This window comes from Papilio machaon, chromosome 20 (assembly GCF_912999745.1).
Source record: "Papilio machaon chromosome 20, ilPapMach1.1, whole genome shotgun sequence".
NCBI classification, from domain to species: Eukaryota; Metazoa; Arthropoda; class Insecta; order Lepidoptera; family Papilionidae; genus Papilio; species Papilio machaon.
Window position 1 is genome coordinate 1,932,807 of NC_060005.1, and position 18,255 is coordinate 1,951,061.

At 34.2% G+C, this 18,255-nt stretch overlaps 2 protein-coding genes across 3 annotated transcripts in view; one reads left to right on the forward strand and one right to left on the reverse strand.

Moving 5' to 3' along the window:
- Positions 1 to 1,491: 1,491 nt before the first annotated feature.
- LOC106709993 (OTU domain-containing protein 7B) lies at positions 1,492 to 16,891 on the reverse strand. Its single transcript, XM_014501923.2, has 9 exons — positions 16,710 to 16,891; positions 9,537 to 9,593; positions 6,833 to 6,952; positions 4,969 to 5,119; positions 4,015 to 4,265; positions 3,380 to 3,621; positions 3,005 to 3,210; positions 2,474 to 2,920; positions 1,492 to 1,833 (listed from the first exon to the last, which is right to left on the reverse strand). Exons 2-9 carry the CDS (start codon positions 9,577 to 9,579, stop codon positions 1,548 to 1,550), a joined length of 1,746 nt encoding a protein of 581 aa, XP_014357409.2. The 5' UTR covers positions 9,580 to 9,593; positions 16,710 to 16,891; the 3' UTR covers positions 1,492 to 1,547.
- Positions 16,892 to 17,495: 604 nt separating this feature from the next.
- The window catches only part of LOC106710012 (tumor necrosis factor alpha-induced protein 8-like protein), a 36,355-nt gene continuing 35,595 nt past the window's right edge, over positions 17,496 to 18,255 (forward strand). The window contains exon 1 of one of the 2 annotated variants that reach the window (XM_014501954.2): positions 17,496 to 17,827. In XM_014501954.2, the coding sequence (XP_014357440.1) occupies positions 17,746 to 17,827 (82 nt within the window). In that variant the 5' untranslated portion in view covers positions 17,496 to 17,745. The remainder of the gene's footprint in view (positions 17,828 to 18,255) is intronic. The other variant, XM_045682838.1, reaches the window with a different exon arrangement.

Consider the following 18,255-nt stretch of genomic DNA (forward strand, 5'->3'; position numbering starts at 1 on the left):
ACAATTCAAAATCTCAAATATAACACAATCTTATTCTAGCTGTTCTAGATTTTTTTAAACTCAAATAAATGAGTATTAAGATTTTAGCAAACTATAGTTTTATATGACAATACTACTCTCTCTATATTGTCTATACCCTTTTATTTTATGACAGTTAAATTTGAACACATTTTTTTACATATACCTTCCACTGAAGTCAAATAGCAATTACCAAGAGATAAGTATTGAAATAAGGAAAATTAAACAATGTTTAACACTATTTCATAGTGTTATAAATCAATTTAAGTAGTTTAATAGTCGAACTTGGATACGTGAAAAACCTATAAAGGCGAGAGTACTGACGGACGTCGGCGAGAAACTTCCTCAAGCGAGAAAAATATCGCGGTATTTTAGACTCTTCTTTTTCTAGGTTCAATAGTATATGAGTATATTAATTCTGTAAGTGATTCAACTGACCAATTTATATTGATCCCTGTACAAATGTAATAGTTAACTATATAAAGGCCACATATATTGGCACTTAATAACAATGACAAAGTTTAAGGAACAGTTAGTTTTGGGGCTTGTAACAATCTTTAGTATATATCACATTCGAACGGTTGAAAAACGTAACAATTTCTATATGAGTTAAGTAAACATTTTATATTAATTATTTGCACGGAACTAGTTTTAGTTACTATAAGAAGTAAAGGAAACCTTCATTTATTAAAAGCCAATTATAGACTGACAAAGACAAATTAAATTATGACAATAGCACACTAGCGCCCTCCTGTCAACGTCAAAAAATGTCTTAAGATCCTCTTTGTACTGTTGCTGTCATGTCATGTTTTTTTCTTTTATGCCATTATCTATGACCATGTAGGTTTAACATATTTTCAGACAGAATTAACCGCGATAGTAGCGCCTCTTACAGGCTCAGATATAATTGTTTGACTATAAGGAAAAAGGTATATATAAAATTCAATATGGCGGCCATTATGATATTTGACTTTTTCTAGTTATTATGTGGAAAGTCTTTTGGCAGAAATATTTTTGAATTTTCTAGTTTTAATGGTATTTTTCAGCGAAATCTGTTGAGCCATTACGGTGATACCATCTAACAACGTCCATCCATCCATCCAAATTCACAATAACATTAGTAAGATTTGTTCGCTCTACAGTTCCTTCATTCATTCTAAGTAATATAGAACTAGTTCCGTGCAATTTAATAACAAATTCCTTGTTAATTATTAATAAATCTTATTCTATACGAAACAGTAATATCTTTAAATATCTCAGAAGACATTTCCTTAAATACTATTTAATAATGAATTTATAAAAAAACTATTTTAATATTTGATGCTTTCACGTTATTACATTTCTTATTTGGTTTATTATTTTATTCAAAGTTTGTTTTAGTGAAAATATCTTTTTTTAACCAATTTATTTACCATTGGAATTTATAAATTTGTGTGAATTTTCCGTAAAAATTCAAACATTTCTCTATATATAAAAAAAAAAATTACTCTGAACAGTAAAAAAAACCTCAAAATGTAAAATGGAAGCACTCACTGTAGTTTCGCACACCTGGAGCAGTAGTCATTGTAGGCAGGGCTTCCATAGTACATGCACAGCGGAGCCCTGCAGGGCTTCGGCGAGGGGGGGCGGTCGTCGTAGAACGTAGACTTGGATAGATAAAGGGTTCTATCCGCTGCAGGTTTCATGGATTTGGATACATGAGACCTGGCGGTCTCGTGAGCGGATTTGTCAGCTTCTGTGTAGAATTGTGATCGTCCTGTGCCGTAGCGGGGCTGACTTATTTGTGGTTCTTTGCGATTCCTTTCTGCTGTGTATCTGGAATGTTATAATATTTAATAATTAACTAGCTTTTTTCCTTGAATTGGTGAAAAAAAGTAGCCTTAGTTACTTCCGCATATAACAACTACGTTCTGGTAAAAGTCTCGTCAAATTTGTTTTTTTTTATATCAAAAGGTGGCAAACGGTGGCCACCTGAATTCTCTGAAATAGCGAGGCGACCGTTGCCCATAGACATCCGCAAATGCAGATGCGTTGCCTACCTTTAATTAACAGAGAAGGAGACGCACAGAAAGACGATATTTCCCCTTCCTTTGCGTCCCCTCTTCCGCCAAACCCACTTTCTTTTCTTCTCCTCCCATCCTTTCCTAATAGGAAAATGGGTGGGAAGGGAAAGAGGACTCCACTTGACGTCTGTCTTCTGTGAGGTTATGATATTTCACTGAGCGAGGACAATTCTTGCACCCAACAAATATTGTTGTTGCGGGATTTACCACTGTTTTATTCAACCGGAGATTACCCGGAACAAACAGAGTTGCTGACAAACAATCAAATTAAAGTTTTAAAAAACGAGTAAAATAATACAGAGACACTGCAATTTTATTAATTGTATAGATATATTCATTTCAACAAACTTTTTATTTAATTTTTTAAAGTTAAGTAAAGTTTAATAACTTACCCTATCCATGCTTCGTTAAGGTAATTCTTGACCATTTCTTCCTGCACCGGAGCTCTCGCAGCTAGAACTCTGCAGCAGAGCACCTCACACGTGGACTGTCTCCGTAACAATCCTTCCTCTGGATTACTCTGACTACCACTACTCTTCCCTGTCAACTTCGCCATAGAACCGAAGTTCTTCTTCAACTTGCTACTCATAGAACGGCCGATACTACCGAATTGTTTAGCAACGGAGTTGATTTGTTTAGAACTTTTAGTGGATAATGCATCTAATGATCTTCTCAGTTCTTCTGAAGGCTGACTCTGCGACAGACATTCGACTCGTTCTAGATCTAAATAAGCGGAGAGCATTGCTGAACGTTGATACTCATCTGGTAGAAGATTGTTTATTGTCTTTTGATCCGGTTCAGAATCCCAACGGAAATCTTCTCCAGGATCGACGTTGAATCTAAAAACAGTTATTTTAGGATATAGAAAAAGTAAAATTTAATGTAAAAATTTAAAGCATTGACTATAAAAGTACAGCAGTTACCTTATAGGCATGGGGTTGCCGGTCTGGTCCTCCAGCGGTACCCTGGCACCGTCAGTGGGCAGCGGCTCGCACGGCACCAGCGCTGAGAAGTGGCCCGCGTCATACGCCAGCAGGATGGGAGCTTTGCTGCAGCACGCAGGCTCCAGTTCCAGCGGCAGGTAGATACCGCCGAAAGGTATCGGGGCTACCGGGTCGCCGCGGAAATCCTACATAAATGTTACAACACAATATAGTATTTGATATTTTAAGTGCCGGTTTCAATCATATCAATGTCTAAAAAGATCTTTGTATCCTGGCTCTCAAGGAACAAGAATACTCTATTAAACAATGTGCCAACTCGAAGAGTCTCGTGCTATAGCTGGTCTATTTACTCACCCGTAGCGCGACGTCTGCGAAGACTATAACCGGTCGTCGCATGACATGCGCAAGCGCAAGTACATGCAGCTGCTCGAGGCCGTCATAGTGCGGGGCGGCGGCGGGCGGGCGCGGGCGGGGCTCCGCGCTCGCCGCACGCACCGCCTCGCCCCACTCCCGCGCCCACTCCGCCTCCGAGGGCGTCAGCCCCGCCGCCCGCAGAGATATACTCTCCGACCAGCGCCAACGACGCTTTATCGCGTCTGGACCGATTCATAAAGTACTCTTAATGGTTCAGACTTTTACCACAGCTTATGTTGAATATTGAGAACAATTTCAAACACTACATGACGAAGACTGTCAAATTCACTTTTCCTTATTCAAAATAGGGAGGGAAGAGGATAAAGATTAGAATTGACTTCCAGCACACATTCATCAGACGAAAAGAGCAAATAATGCATATCAAAAATGTCTTCAGGTTATTCGATTGCAATATAGAGACCTCTTTCTTTCTTACCTTCAATTCTTTACCAAATTTGCTACATTCTGACCTCTAAACCTCTGGTTTCTTTACTTCTTTCATATTTCAAGACTATTTGAAGACTGTTGAAGAAATTAAAGGACTCTTTTAACAAATAAATCCGAAAGTTACTTACTGGTTAAAGCTTCTCCACCTTCCCCAGACAGCAATGCCTGTACTTTGGTCCTTAAAGCAAGTAGTCTATCATGGAAGCCGTATGCAGCGAGTGAGGCTGCGTGAGGCAGACAGTTGCCGTCACCAGACGTCGCCAGTGGCAGTAACCGGGGCGTCCCCGGCACGCGACCGTGACGCCACCAGTTCAAAATACCAGCGGATTCGAGGGTTACAAGAGTTGCTGTCTCTAGTAAATCTTTTTCGATGAATATCCTGGAAAAACATATCGTAAACTTTCACGTCATAATGTAGTAGATGTACAAATTCTTATAGATCTAATATTTCAATGTACTATCTCGGAATCTGGCGGTATACCACCTTAAAAGCAACAGTCAGACAGTTTTACAACGACGCGGAAATAATAACTAAAAAGACGCAGCTTTTAAATGTGTCTATACGAAAAAAAGTCGGTCGAAAGAACACTATATGCTTTTTACTGTTATGCCATCGTTTGCTCTGACTGTACCTACCAGGGTACAATAAAGTAACGGTCGTAAAATAATGTAACAAAAATAAAACAAAATACAAAAGACTGTCCAATATTTTACCTTGTCTACTTTTCTGTTTTCTTTCGCCTTATTTAAAATGCTTTATTATGTATATAAGGAACTCTGCACGCGAATATTATACGGTATGTTTATATTACGAGTAAACATATGAAGCTAGTGTTTCAGACAACATAAATTTCGGCAGTACGCCAACACGCAAGTCATCGTTGTTGTACTAGCTCCCTTGTTTACTTTGACCTTTCTTTGTTAATACTCTACAAAACGTACCGTTGAAACAAAGAGGTTGTACCTATAGACAAATAGCCTAATTCGTGTTTGTTAATTTGGCCCTAAATGGCGTTTAAGTGCGGCAGTTAGCATTGTATCTTTCGCAAGTATACCTAAAAAAAGAAACGCAATTATTTTACCTGAAATCAGGTGGATATACTGAAATATCTGGCAGAAGCAATATGTGATCGGAGCTTAATGTACTGGGTTCAGGTTCGGTGTTGCTGCGCAGTGCCCACACCAGACCCTCGTTGTCTGTCGCTCGAGATATACCACGTGACAGCTTACGACCTGATAAAGAAATAAAGCTGATTGAACTAAAGTTATTATCAAATGCAAGAGATAAATTCTTTAGTTTCGTTAGACCTATAATTTTAATGACCCCCAACCTTCATTGTACCTACCTTTATACCATTCCCTCAAATTGAATATTCCTTAACTTTTACATTATCCCAACTCTTACCACCACCTCCTCCTATTTTACCATCGTTCAACTTTTATAACCCTAATTTTACCTTACCACACCACAACGTTACCCGACTGTCTTAATTATAATTATAATTATCTTACATCCTATGTTTATCTATGTATTTTTTTTATTTTTTTTTATTTGCCATTGTTACTGTTATTATAAATATTATCGTGTAAACTAGTATGTAAAGTGAGTATAGTGTAAAATTGGTTGCGTACTGTAAGGATGCTATGCAGTTGTTTTTAAATAAATTAAAAAAAAATGTTATTGTAAATGAATGCTGTCAACAGTTATATCCTTTAGGTTTTTAAATGATGACAAATGGTTGTCTAACATGTCTTGTTGTGTAGTGACCCACTGTTACGATGACATAACTACTAATATTTGCAATGACAGTAGACAAGGTTATCTGTCTGTTTGTGTGAAACCCGAGAGCTAAGTGACCTAACCACATTTATTGGTCGTGATGAACTTGAATTAGTTAACCTTCATAGCAATTTACTATTTTGTTGTTTCTACAAATACTAGTAACTACAGTGTTAACTTTTTATAACGAAACTCAAGGGACTGAGCATTTTTGTCGTTATAGAGAGTTGTCGTTATATGGAGTGAACAAAAAAACAACCAAATTAACAAGATAACATAAACAATAATACCGATAATAAATTATTACTGTCTACAAATATAAACACATTTCTTCGCTATAAAGAGTGTTTCAATATGTGGGTTTTAACGCAAACCAACCAAGTTGGGCTCACTTCAACGTTACAGGGAGTTTATTGTTATAAAGGATAACGTTATAAAGAGTTTACACTGTATTTTTTAATTTACTAGTAAAATAATTTCGTCTTAGTCAAAGATATTAAAAAGTTCATGAACTTTGAAAATTTAAGTCTTAATATGAAGTTCGGTTAATTAGTCTACGGTTAGTATAAAAGTACTTCTAAGAAAACCTAAGTAAAAATTACAACAATGGTAATAAATATAACTAATATGTGGGTTAAAAAACTAATTAAGTAGAAATGTATTGCGCCACAGTTCTCATTAAAATGTGTTAGAATATAATTTATAATGTCATTAACCGTTTTTAGTTAAAGGTAATTTTGGAAAACGAAATAATCGTACGACATTAACACTTTCCATGCAACTACTTTTTTTCATATAAAAGTGAACTCGCAGGCAACTCAGTGATACTAACAGTGGGCTTCTGAGACCAAAATCTCTGTAAAACACCTCGTCATTCCTTTCATTATATGTTTTCAACGGATATTTTGATCTTAGAAACCCACAGTAACTGTGATAACTAATCCTCACTTGTCTTTGTCAGATGTGACTACAACTTAAACAACAGTTATCGTATTTGGTACTAGTAATATTACGTACTTATTATTATTGCCCGGCTGATGAAAGAGTAGTACTTTTACCAGTGCAGTATTTTTGTATAGTTTGTGTTCTGTTTGTTTGTGACTTAGCTTAAACCGCTTGACATATTTTGGCGAGTGAGGGTTTATATTCTTCCAAGGTGAACTTACATTCAGGTGCTGGCGTGAGCACTAAGTTAGAAGGTGCTGTGTAGGACATGGCGAGATCTAGGTTGCTGACGGATCGCTCGGGCATGACGTCACCGCCCGCCCTCGGCCGAAGCACTCGATCTGGAATACACGATATAATATGAAAAATATTTTTTTACAAAACAGTGTAAACGGACATTTTGTTTAACATAATGGAAAAAATCTATTCAACCATTTGGTTGTCTTGTCTTTGATATTAAGTTTAATTTATAATCAACTCGCAAACAAATAGCTCATAATGACAAATTCGTAAACACGAAAGAGTGCTCGATTACGTATCATCGCAACTGTATGGCAAGTGCCAATAATTATCATATCAAGTCACGTAGTATTTGAATAGTGGGGCCACTGGCCGTTTGAAAGTTAATGCAATGGAAATTAACTTTTACTTCCTGCAAATTAAGAACTATTATTCTGTGATGCAAAATTGCAGACCACCAAATATGACATTAGCAGGTTACGTAAGTATTTCAAAACATAGATAGAAAATGGCTCCTCCAATTACAATAAAAATAATGAACTTTGAATGCAGAAAACTTATGCGGTTTTTGATAAAAATTGTTAAAATAAATTTTTATTATTACTATTAAAAAAAAATCTTTGAATTACGCAACAACGAAAGTTATTAGACATAGAAATGTTATTTAGCTTAATTAGCGAATTTATGCAATCAGTAAAATTGGAGTGTCTATAACTAGCTGTCGTCCGCGACACCGTACGCCCGCGATTAAAAAAAACTAAAACAGGTATGAAAAATAGACAGTAGCTGATTTTTTATCTGAATTTAATCTGATGTTTGAGAGGGTATAGGAGTCCGTTACATATTTAAATCTACTAAAGCTATAATAAGCGTGTTTAAATAAGGACTTTATAGTGGACTTGAAACGGAGTTCCGCTCTGCTTGGCGGGGCGGTTGGTGAGACTAAGGAATTTGATATGTCACTTCCTTGTAGTCCATGGTGTAAGGAAATAGATAGAGCGGATGGATTAAAAATATAAACAAAACATATAATTACATAGACTTTAAAATCTACGAGGACTGAATCGAGTCTATGCCTATTTTCTGGTCTATATACATAACTGCAACATTTCGTTCACTGTGGTTTACTGTCGGTTTAGTGCAGATTTAGTATGAAAAATATATATATATATATATATATATATATATATATATATATATATATATATATATATATATAACATAAGGTGGTAAACCAGCAAGCGACCAACTGATTCGCTGGAATAGCGAAGCAAACCATAGACATCCGCAATTGCAGATGCGTTGCCTACCTTTAATCAACGGAGAAGGGGATGCACAAAAAAAGATTATTTCCCTTTACGTCTCCTCCTCCGACATATCCCCATGCTATCCTTTATAGAGAAACTACACTGAGGACCTCTCTTAGTGACAATTAATGGTACCTGAGTCCAGGGTACCAAATTACTAATTTCCCGTCACGTATTTCAATCACGTACTTATAAACTATAATAGTCATCATATTAAAACAATGAAACTATATACCATTAACCCCGTTTTGAATTCTGAGTTGTGACGAATTCTTATTTGTATTTCAACTTATAGTTCCTTTTTTAAAACACTATCACATTCCAACATGCTAGAAACCTTAATTATTCGTTCGATATATTCCTTTTTAATTGGATAAAGAAGAAAGTTTATACATATTACAAGGAAGCCATGTATACGTGTATACCAATATGGCCTTTCTTGTATAACGAACTAAATTTATTTTCTTTATCAAGTATATTAGAGCCAGTAACATTTAAAAGTTATATATATTTTTAATGACGTATGCTTTAGTGTGCATATAACTTTTTATGTTTACGTTGAAAAATTATTATGACGTTACAGAGTACCTACCTAAAGAAGTGCAACACGGGCGTTGCGATTAGTCAAGTACAGTCCGAGAAAATCATCGCTAGTGTGACATATCTCTAAAGGCCAACACAAACCCAAACTATTATTGGAACGAAGTTCCTTATCGCGCGTTGTGAAAGGGGGCTAGACGGAAAAAATTCTTACGAAAAGTTGTCACGACACTTTTTGCTATAATAAGTATGTTAACGACGAATGAGCGCTACTTCACCATGGCAACGACGTGACAATATATAACGAAAATTCATAGAAATAAAATGTACTGTAAATGTAAACTTCGTTCCATCCGGGTTTCCCTTGACACCTCTCAAGTTTTTTATGTCTCATATTGGAAGGTATAGTTTTATATATAAAGCGCTGTTCACACTTATTATGTTACCAATTTTCCGTAATAACAAATTATCCGCTTATATTCATCCTTTGTGGCACGCAACAGATGCTAACATATCTACAGTATTAATAGAGCGTCACATGTTAATATAGGACGTCATTCCGTGGACCCTAGTTGCTTTAATTATAATTAGGAACAGAAGTACGATTTTATTTGACGAATCCCGGTCATACTTGTGTATTGCATGAAGATGAATTGCAGAAACCGTATCTATATTAAGGTTAACGACTGATACAAAAATATCTCCGCGAGTTTTCAGTCTTCAAAAGCGTTTTTACCGCTATTACACGCCAAAATATCGAAGCATGTTGCTCAGTTTTCGAACAAAGAGAAAAAAAATGTTAATACATCGTTATTGAATAGTATAGGAGATAACTTACCATCACTATGAGTATCAGAAATCGGGTTTGCCTCCATCACCATGCCGACCACCTGATCTGTAACAATAAAATAATTACCATACAAAAACATGATAAGGCTCATCGCTTATAATTAAATATAACTAAAATTGTTTTCTGTCGATACAAGCGCGATAATACCTGTTAGCCGTTAATCCTATTATTTCAAAATATAAACTTTTTGAACAATCTATGGTTCTTTTTAAATATCTAGGCGGCCCAAGGGCATAGACGCGAAGTGTCCTCACCCTGCATCGCCCCGCTACAAAAATATTCATCAAAGAATTAATGATACATGTAAGGACTTCTATCATAATTTCATTTTAATTTCACTAAATAGGAATGAGTACGTATACATTTTTGGTGTCCATGTTTACAGGGATCTTTGCCAGAAAATGACGAATGTAAGTAAAAATAAACGCACGACTGATGATACAACGTCGCCTACACAAGCTCCGAAATAGAACGGTACGTTTTAAAATTAACGACCAGTAAATAAATACCCCCAGAAAGACATATCGTTAGTTCTTTTCGCTAAAGGAATTCTTTTGTGTGGTGCAGGAGGACATAGGTCCTTTTACGTTGGTGAATACGAGCATATTGTTTTAACAATTACTGTTTGTGGAACAGAAAAATAATTTATATATGAAGAAATAATTAAAACTAATATGACATTGTTTGCATGGCACAAATAGATAAAGAGTGATTTAGAAGTAAAACTAGTTTTCGCCCGCGACTCCGTCCGCGCGGGATAAAAAAATAATAAGTAGCCTATGTGTTCTTCCAGACTATGTTCTACATCTATGCCAAATTTCATCAAGATCCGTTGAGCCGTTCCGGAGATACCTTCAAACAAACATCCATCCATCTAAACATTCGCATTTATAATATTAGTAAGATTAAGTAGTAACAAAATCTCGAATAATTCGATCCGATGACCTACATATTAAAGTAAATTTCAGAAATATCGCAACGCTTTTAGATAACGACGATCCGTATAAACATATACAGAATAATGTAGGCGTCGTAAAAGTAGGTACTAAGCATTTTATAAAACATGATATAAAACATAATATTATCGAACGCGTGGGCCTCACCTGTATTTACGTAACGATTCGTAAGGAATCCATATAAAGATATATTGACCAGATCGTACCACGGCAATGCTAACTAGTATTAATTCAAATTAAGACCGTACATTTTTAAACAAATATCGCGTATAAAAAGAAATGTAATTATCCTTAGGTAATGTGAGAAAACGTTAGTTATCGCAAATGTTTTAGATATACGGTTCATAATTCAATATTGCGTACTAAGAGACAGTCTACTCAATAGCCTTTTTACATTGTAAACAAAGAAATAAAGTTAAATATATGGATTTATTTAATAGGTCTTTACTAGAATGTCTGGTTTAGTTTTATTTTTGTCTAACAGCGGGAGTCATATCTTTTTGGGACGTGAAATGAGATTATTATAAGAAAAGAACTCTGTGGGGTAGCTGTAATAGTAATCGTGTATTTGTAACAAATCATCAAGCACACTAATTGTTGATCATCAATTACAGCATTTGATCAAATACAGAAGGAGCGTTAGGGTAGGGCGAGGTGAGACAACCGCCCAGGGCGCCGCGTATAAGGGAGCACCGCAAACGCCAGAGTCGAATATGAAAGTGCGTCTGCGGTTCCCCTTTCTTTGGAAGATTTCCCCAGACACTGTAAAAAAATGAGCGCCGCAAAAATATTACCCATGGCGAAAGAAATGCTAAAACCAACATTGGTCAATAATAAAATAATAAAAGGTTATATAAAGATAGAAATAATAAAAGGTAAGCAAATATCAATACTATTTCTTAAGAAGATTCTAAGCGAAGTGTCTATGGTTGCTTGTTGTCTTTGTCTTTCCCTACTTGTCGTAAGTATGCTTCTGTATTTATCACATACAAACATCAACTGAGGCCATAACTTAATTATGAGTCCGTTATTTTTATTTGTAGAGCGCTTTTATTAGTGCTGAGCTGCGTTTTTCCTTTGCAATATTGGTTCTTATCTTTTTTACTTCGATAAAAATCTCTTTAGAAAACAAACATACTTATATTTTACAGTATTTTACCATACTAAATTAAATTTAAGAAAATATACCATAATATTTCCTTAACTAAATACTTTTGAGTGCATATTTCATTTATTCTTTAATTTTGGTACTGTGAAATTTAACAGTATGTCTTGAGTTATCTCTACATTATTTCATTTGGAGTTTAAGGGTAATGTTCACTATTGTCATTGATAAATAAACGTTTTTATACATTGAAGTATTCGCTTCGGAATTCATTGAGACTTCCGCGCTAACGTCGCACCTCGTGATGACCTAGAGCGCGACGTTTTAACGCACCAGGGGACTTGCCATTCAGAACGCAATCCGACACCGGAACTATTGTATTGTGCATTAACTACGTAGGTAGATGACGTCGTTATAATAAACGTCTTAATTTCAAAAACAACGCACATTTAAAAATAAGTTAGTAAAAAAACTAAGTAAAATAAAAGCGAGAAGAATGCGACATAAGATGTATTTTTCATGAACTACATTTCTAAAGTTGAACTCTGACTGATTATAAGATATATTAGTACTTGTAATCATACCATAGTTGTAGAGTGACATCATATTTCAGGTTTTATGGGCATTGTTAAAACGCAAACAACTTCGCATGGCTGCGGACACAAGATTGTTTTTATTTAAATGCACCGACGACAATAATGGTGCACTTGATAAGACAAATACTGCAGCACTGTTAAACTATCTTTACATTGTAAGTGTGGATTTTCACTAAAAAAAACACATTTTTATCTTTCTTATAGTTTCGTACCTCGAAAGGTTTTTTTAGTTTTTCCTTTATTGTCTGTCTGTCTGTCAAGACCCTTTTTATAAGGAACGTGTGGAGGTATCAAGCTGGAATATATTTCAAATACTCAGGTCTACTGTCTCTAGAAGCTGTAAAAAAATCAAGCTTTTTAGACAACGCAATTAAAAGATACAGCCGTTTATGCCGTAAATTTTTTTACCTACAAAACAAATGAAATCAAAACCTATTTGCATATTTAAAAGAAAAATTGCAACAACCGTAAAATTTACTTATAAACCTACAATTCATCTACGCAACACCGCGTGCGCGCGTCCTGCTCGTACATGGCCAATTTTTCAAAAGAAAAATGAGAATATGTAGACGAGTTTATCAATAACGAATATTAACAAAGAGTTTAATGTTGGTATTAAAACTGTCTATATAATTTTTGTTTTTTAATTTCAAGAGGATAATCATAGACGCTGATTAAAGGTCGTAGCACACTTACACGACTCTGCTCCCACCCGGCTAAAAGAGTATAATTTAAATATGGGCTTTAAATATTGTTCTTTAGATATATTTTCCATTAGCATCATAAATTAGCAGACAGCTCGCTGTCAGCGAGCTTACCGCCGTCAGACTGCTCGGTAGTTGACGCCTCGCTGGCCGCACGTCGTAGATGAGCGGCCGGTGCGGTGACCGCACGCTCACAGCAAGCAGTCGGCGCCATCGCCGCGCAGTCGGTCAGTATCTAAAGTCCAAGCGAGAGTGGTCGGCGGGTGGATAGCTGGCCGTCTGCTAGCTGTCACCGCGTGGACTGTGAGCAGTGGTCTTAGTTTAGGGCGGTGTTGAGTGGGAGCGGTGTTGGAGCAGAGTCGTTTAAGTATGCTACGACCTTTACGCTCCTAAACCAATGAACGTCGAATAAATTAACTGACTCTTAACAAATATTTAAATCAAATTAGTCCAAAACCAAATTTACTACATTACCTTTTGTTAATAAAAAAGTCTGGAATCTATGGGTCAATGCCTTGAATTATACCTCACCTTTGACCTATGTTCAAAGGTGACCTTTCAGGGACTTCGATTTATAGTTTTTTAATCAATGTGACACGTCTATATGTTTTGACTCACCTTATTTTGCCCCTCATTACTAAAGCCTGCTACACACGTTCAGTTTAACTAAAGAGTCGAACTGTACAGTTCAAACTGTGATGTGTAAATAAAACTGATAACTGTACAGTTTAACTGAAAGGTAAAATTTCGCCTACACATGTCAGTTTTAACTGTACATTTCGACTGTTCAGTTAATACTGAACATGTGTAGCTTAAATGAAGAAAAATCAATAAAGTATGTTTTAAACCAGTGATTTTCAAAGTGGTTTAGATGGACACTAGCCACGTCGATGTCGCACAATGTCGAGAAATAATTCTGAAGGTCATAAGTTGAAGTAGAAATGAAGGAGGATTTTTTCCAAATCCAGTAAAATTTTGAAATGGTTCTAAGATGATATAAACGTTTGGGAATTCCTGTTAACTGTGGTAATTAGTCGTTTATACGAACATACTATACAATGTTTACAAACATATAATGTAACGCGTCACCTCGCGTGCCTATTTATAAATGGACAAATGTTTGAATTATTTAAATGAGGGGACAAATACCAAAGTGCTATTCCAATACGTGGCAGTCGCTATTTATGCTAATTAAGCTTCATTAGCATAATACTTTTTTTTTATTTAATCGATGTCATTAATGAACTATTGACGCGAGGTAGTTAGTAAATTATTACATTATACAAAAAAATCACGAACCATCTTCTAAATTTAGGAGTCCCTTAAGCAGCACTTAGGTGTCACCTAAGTTCATAATTTTGCTTTTAATTTAAGGAGACCTTTAACCAATCTAAGAATACTTTAGGGGCTTGTTGATGAAAACAAGCCTTAGTCTCCTAATATGTAGCTAAGATTTTAATGAAACTTAAAACTTTAAAGTCAATTTACGATGCATAACACATTATATGACTATGTAAGTAGAAAGTAGTGCTAGTATGAATGTTCTATGTAACAGATATGTTTTTTAATTCATTTGATGTCGTGATTGAAGACAATAATAATTCCTGTCTGAGATATGCACATTTTTTGCGCACAAGGTTTCACAGATTCAACTAAGGTATAAACTTCTATGATTACAATTAAAAAAAATTAAGAAAAAAGAATAGGTAATGTGTAATGATGGAATGATTCATGAAGTAAATAACAGAGTTAATGCAAAAAGCTGTACATACAAAGTGTTCAGTATTTACTTATTTAATGTAAAGTAGTAAATAAAGGTATAATATAAATTTAACATACAACTTTGTGGCAAACAATGCTTCTGACCAACTGTTAAAGGCAAATGAGAAAAAAAACAACAAAAAACGCCCATAATCCACAGGGGTAGGCAAAGATCATAGACATTTGAGTGGTCCTGACAAATCTCTCGCTTCTTCCACATTCATACCCACGTACTTGCATGTTGGTTTCAAATTGTACACATCTTTTAAACTGTTGAATTTAATGGCGATTGAAAATCCAACACGGGATTATGAAAAGAAATCATTAGACAAGGAAGCAAATTTCAATACTATTTCCTGTCAGCACTGTACGTATAGTATATTTGCGTTGCAACCATTCAACCGCAAAACTGTCCATTGTGAATAAATAGGTTTGACAAAATGTTCTAAGTACAAAGTAGTTTACGATAAGTACTTATATTTTGTCTATATGTTCCATGAACAAAAATACAATAGAATTAAATATTTTCAACATTCTTAGGGTGAAGGAAAACTTTGTAAGGACATATATCAATGGCTCCTACAAATAAGGGCCAATGTACAAATTGACAACTTTTCAGGAGAGGCTCTCAAAGTTTCAACCATATAGGAAAATAGGCGGCATACAACCTTACAACAAAAAACCACATTTACACCTGTAAATGTGTATTTGTGTTTAGTGTATGTTGTTAACTAGACATAAAGCCCTTGAACATAGCACCTATCAATATATCTATAAAGAAATTCAAAAGATTTGTATGAAGTCAACCAATCCGCACTAGGGCAGTGTGGTTGACTAAGGTATAATCGCCTCACATTTAGGGAAGAATCAACCTCCACAGAGGGCATATATGTAAGTATTGGAGCCTACAATTAAAAAAAATTAAAAATGTTATAGGAAACTATTGTTTTGAAACCAGAACTACTTAAAAGATACTAGTGACAAATTTTAGCCACGCCAGGCCAAATTAAACCTTTTTGTTTTTTTGTTGATACATAATTTTGAATGTCAAATAGTGTTTTTTAAGTAATTCAAAGAAAAATATGCTCCACATTATTGTCACATGTGACTCACAATCTCAGATAAGACTTATCAATTAGTTAACACTATTGACTATTTATGTTAACCTAAACTAATGCTATAAAACTAAACTATAGATAAGAAATTATTTTTTAATTACCTTTTATGTTTTTTATAAATTTTGTCATATCATTTGCTATTCAACTGTTACTTTTGTAATCCAAAAACAAAACTTTGTCAACAATAGGTAATTTCATGTGGAAAAAAGGAACTTATCTTCACATTTCAAGCCGTATAAATATCTAATCCACAATATACAATTTCTCTTCACATTTTCATCCATAATATTAAAATGTTCCCTAAAAATTAAAATAAATGTGTACATGGCCATTTCAGTATTACAGATTTGTGTATATGTGTGTAATAAGTAATTAAATCAAAAGAGCAAGTAAAATTCTACATATTACACTGCAAATTTAAATAGAAACATTATTACATAAATAAACTCCAATACATAACTAAGTCTTGTTACATTCATAAACAAATGAATGTTTTACAAGACAGTTTTTCTTTTCTGTACATAGGAATGTATAAACAATACTTTTATAGAAAACAAAAGATGAGCTCTGGTTTAAGATTGATGAAATTATTTCATTCATATTTAATTATTTTTAAAAAGTTAATTAGTTTTAATTATAATGTGCCACATCTATTAAAATTACTATTAAAAATTGAACAGCCAAAAGGTGTGTGATATTGAAAGGAATGTGTTTTGAAATTTATTATACCAAATTATAAATGCATTCAAGGTTAAAGGAACAGCGCAGAGCCACATAATTGTTTTTAAAAATATAAAATGAAGGTCACATTAACCCTTAAATAAGCAGCCAAGATACAGTGTAACATACGATATAATAATATAATTATAGCAATCAAGCACCACAGATGTTTGAAAAAATACGCAAACAGAAAATACTGACCGTTTAATAGTGCAGTGTTCACAAATTTAACGATTGTCTACAAAAAACAACATAAAACTCTATCACTTTACATGAAAACCTTTCGATAAAAAAGATTCTAAACACTTGATAATATTTACATTGATGTAATATTTACAAATACACCACTTTCTACTGTAAACTGTACACACTGCCAAACACTTGTAAAAACCAAGTAAAAACTATAGAGTAGAACGAGTAGAACCGAATGTAGAACGAAGTGATGGTATAGACAACTTGGTGTTGTCATTAAATTCCAAAATAAAAGAAAACCAACCACAAATAAAAAAAATATGATTAAACATTAGCTACCTATTAACCATTATCACTAGTTTAATGTAAAGATAATCAGTGATGTATTCTAATTTGAACAAATTAAATTAAAAATCAGACGCGGTTGTCTATGGACACAATGTTACAATTAAAAGTAATTTTCTCATAAAAGTGCAAGTTAATGATGTAGATTTTTCACACTTTAAAGAACTTAAGCAATTTTTCAATTTAATTCAACTTTAACTCAAGATCATATCAAAGAATACAGTTTTCTATTTGAATTCTTTTTCATAATATAATTCATAGTTAGATGGAAAAAGGTTCATGTCCTTTTTCGTACCACTAATACGATTTATAATAGCTAGCTAGCCGAAAAACTGCAAATATAGTTTTCTTTTTTTATATTCCTGCAAATTAAACATATTAACTGGCAACATTTCTATTGCCGATTTCAGCTGGGCACAACATAACATACAGTTCATATCATAGCTCTGTAGGAGCTAATACGAAAGCTGAATTGAATCATAGCTCAGAAACTTACGAACGTGGGCGGTAACAAAACATTGTGTTCCATGTGCGCGTTTATTTACAAGTAGTAATATCCTTAATATTGACTGGAATACGGTGATTTATAAGGTTTTAAATAAAACTTTAAATAATTTGCGAAAACTTCAAGTGAAATATATGAAAACTCTGAAACATTAATTTATTGACTGTGAAAAAGATTTATATTTTTGTGAGGAAAATGACTGCGTCCACTATGATTGAATTGGAGTCGTGGATTATCTACCAATGTGTGCTGAATGAATGCCATGTATCCAGTAGCTGTATGTATTTTTTAATATTTTCATGACAAATTTAATTGAATATATTATGACGAGACATATTTATTCAGAGTGTTAGTTACTAATGTATGTTAGGCGTAGTAATTAACATAATATTGCTTATATTTTTAATAAATGAATCAATAAATCAAGGCTCAAAAGGTCTAGGTTCTTCATTTATATGTGAAAATTCATCTAATAAACTGGCGGTATATGTTTGCATTCTGTTATGTGGTAAGAAGTTTCATTCACAATTTATCAGCTAAGTGGTCCGACGCTATGTTTTAATTAACATTAATTGCTGAAAGTTCGTTAACAACACGCTCGGTGCACTCCATTGGCGTTTTATATTAATGTTTATTTACAGTAGGTAGAATAAAATCTTATAAATTAAAAGAATTAAAACATGTTGCGTCCTTTCTAAGAATACC

Coding starts and splice junctions, on each gene's coding strand:
- LOC106709993 (XM_014501923.2), bottom strand. CDS start 9,579: ATGGTGATGGAGGCAAACCCGATTTCTGATACTCATAGTGATG. Junction 2,921..3,004: donor GGCAACCCCATGCCTATAAG/GTAACTGCTGTA, acceptor AACTGTTTTTAG/ATTCAACGTCGATCCTGGAG. Junction 1,834..2,473: donor CTTAACGAAGCATGGATAGG/GTAAGTTATTAA, acceptor ATAACATTCCAG/ATACACAGCAGAAAGGAATC.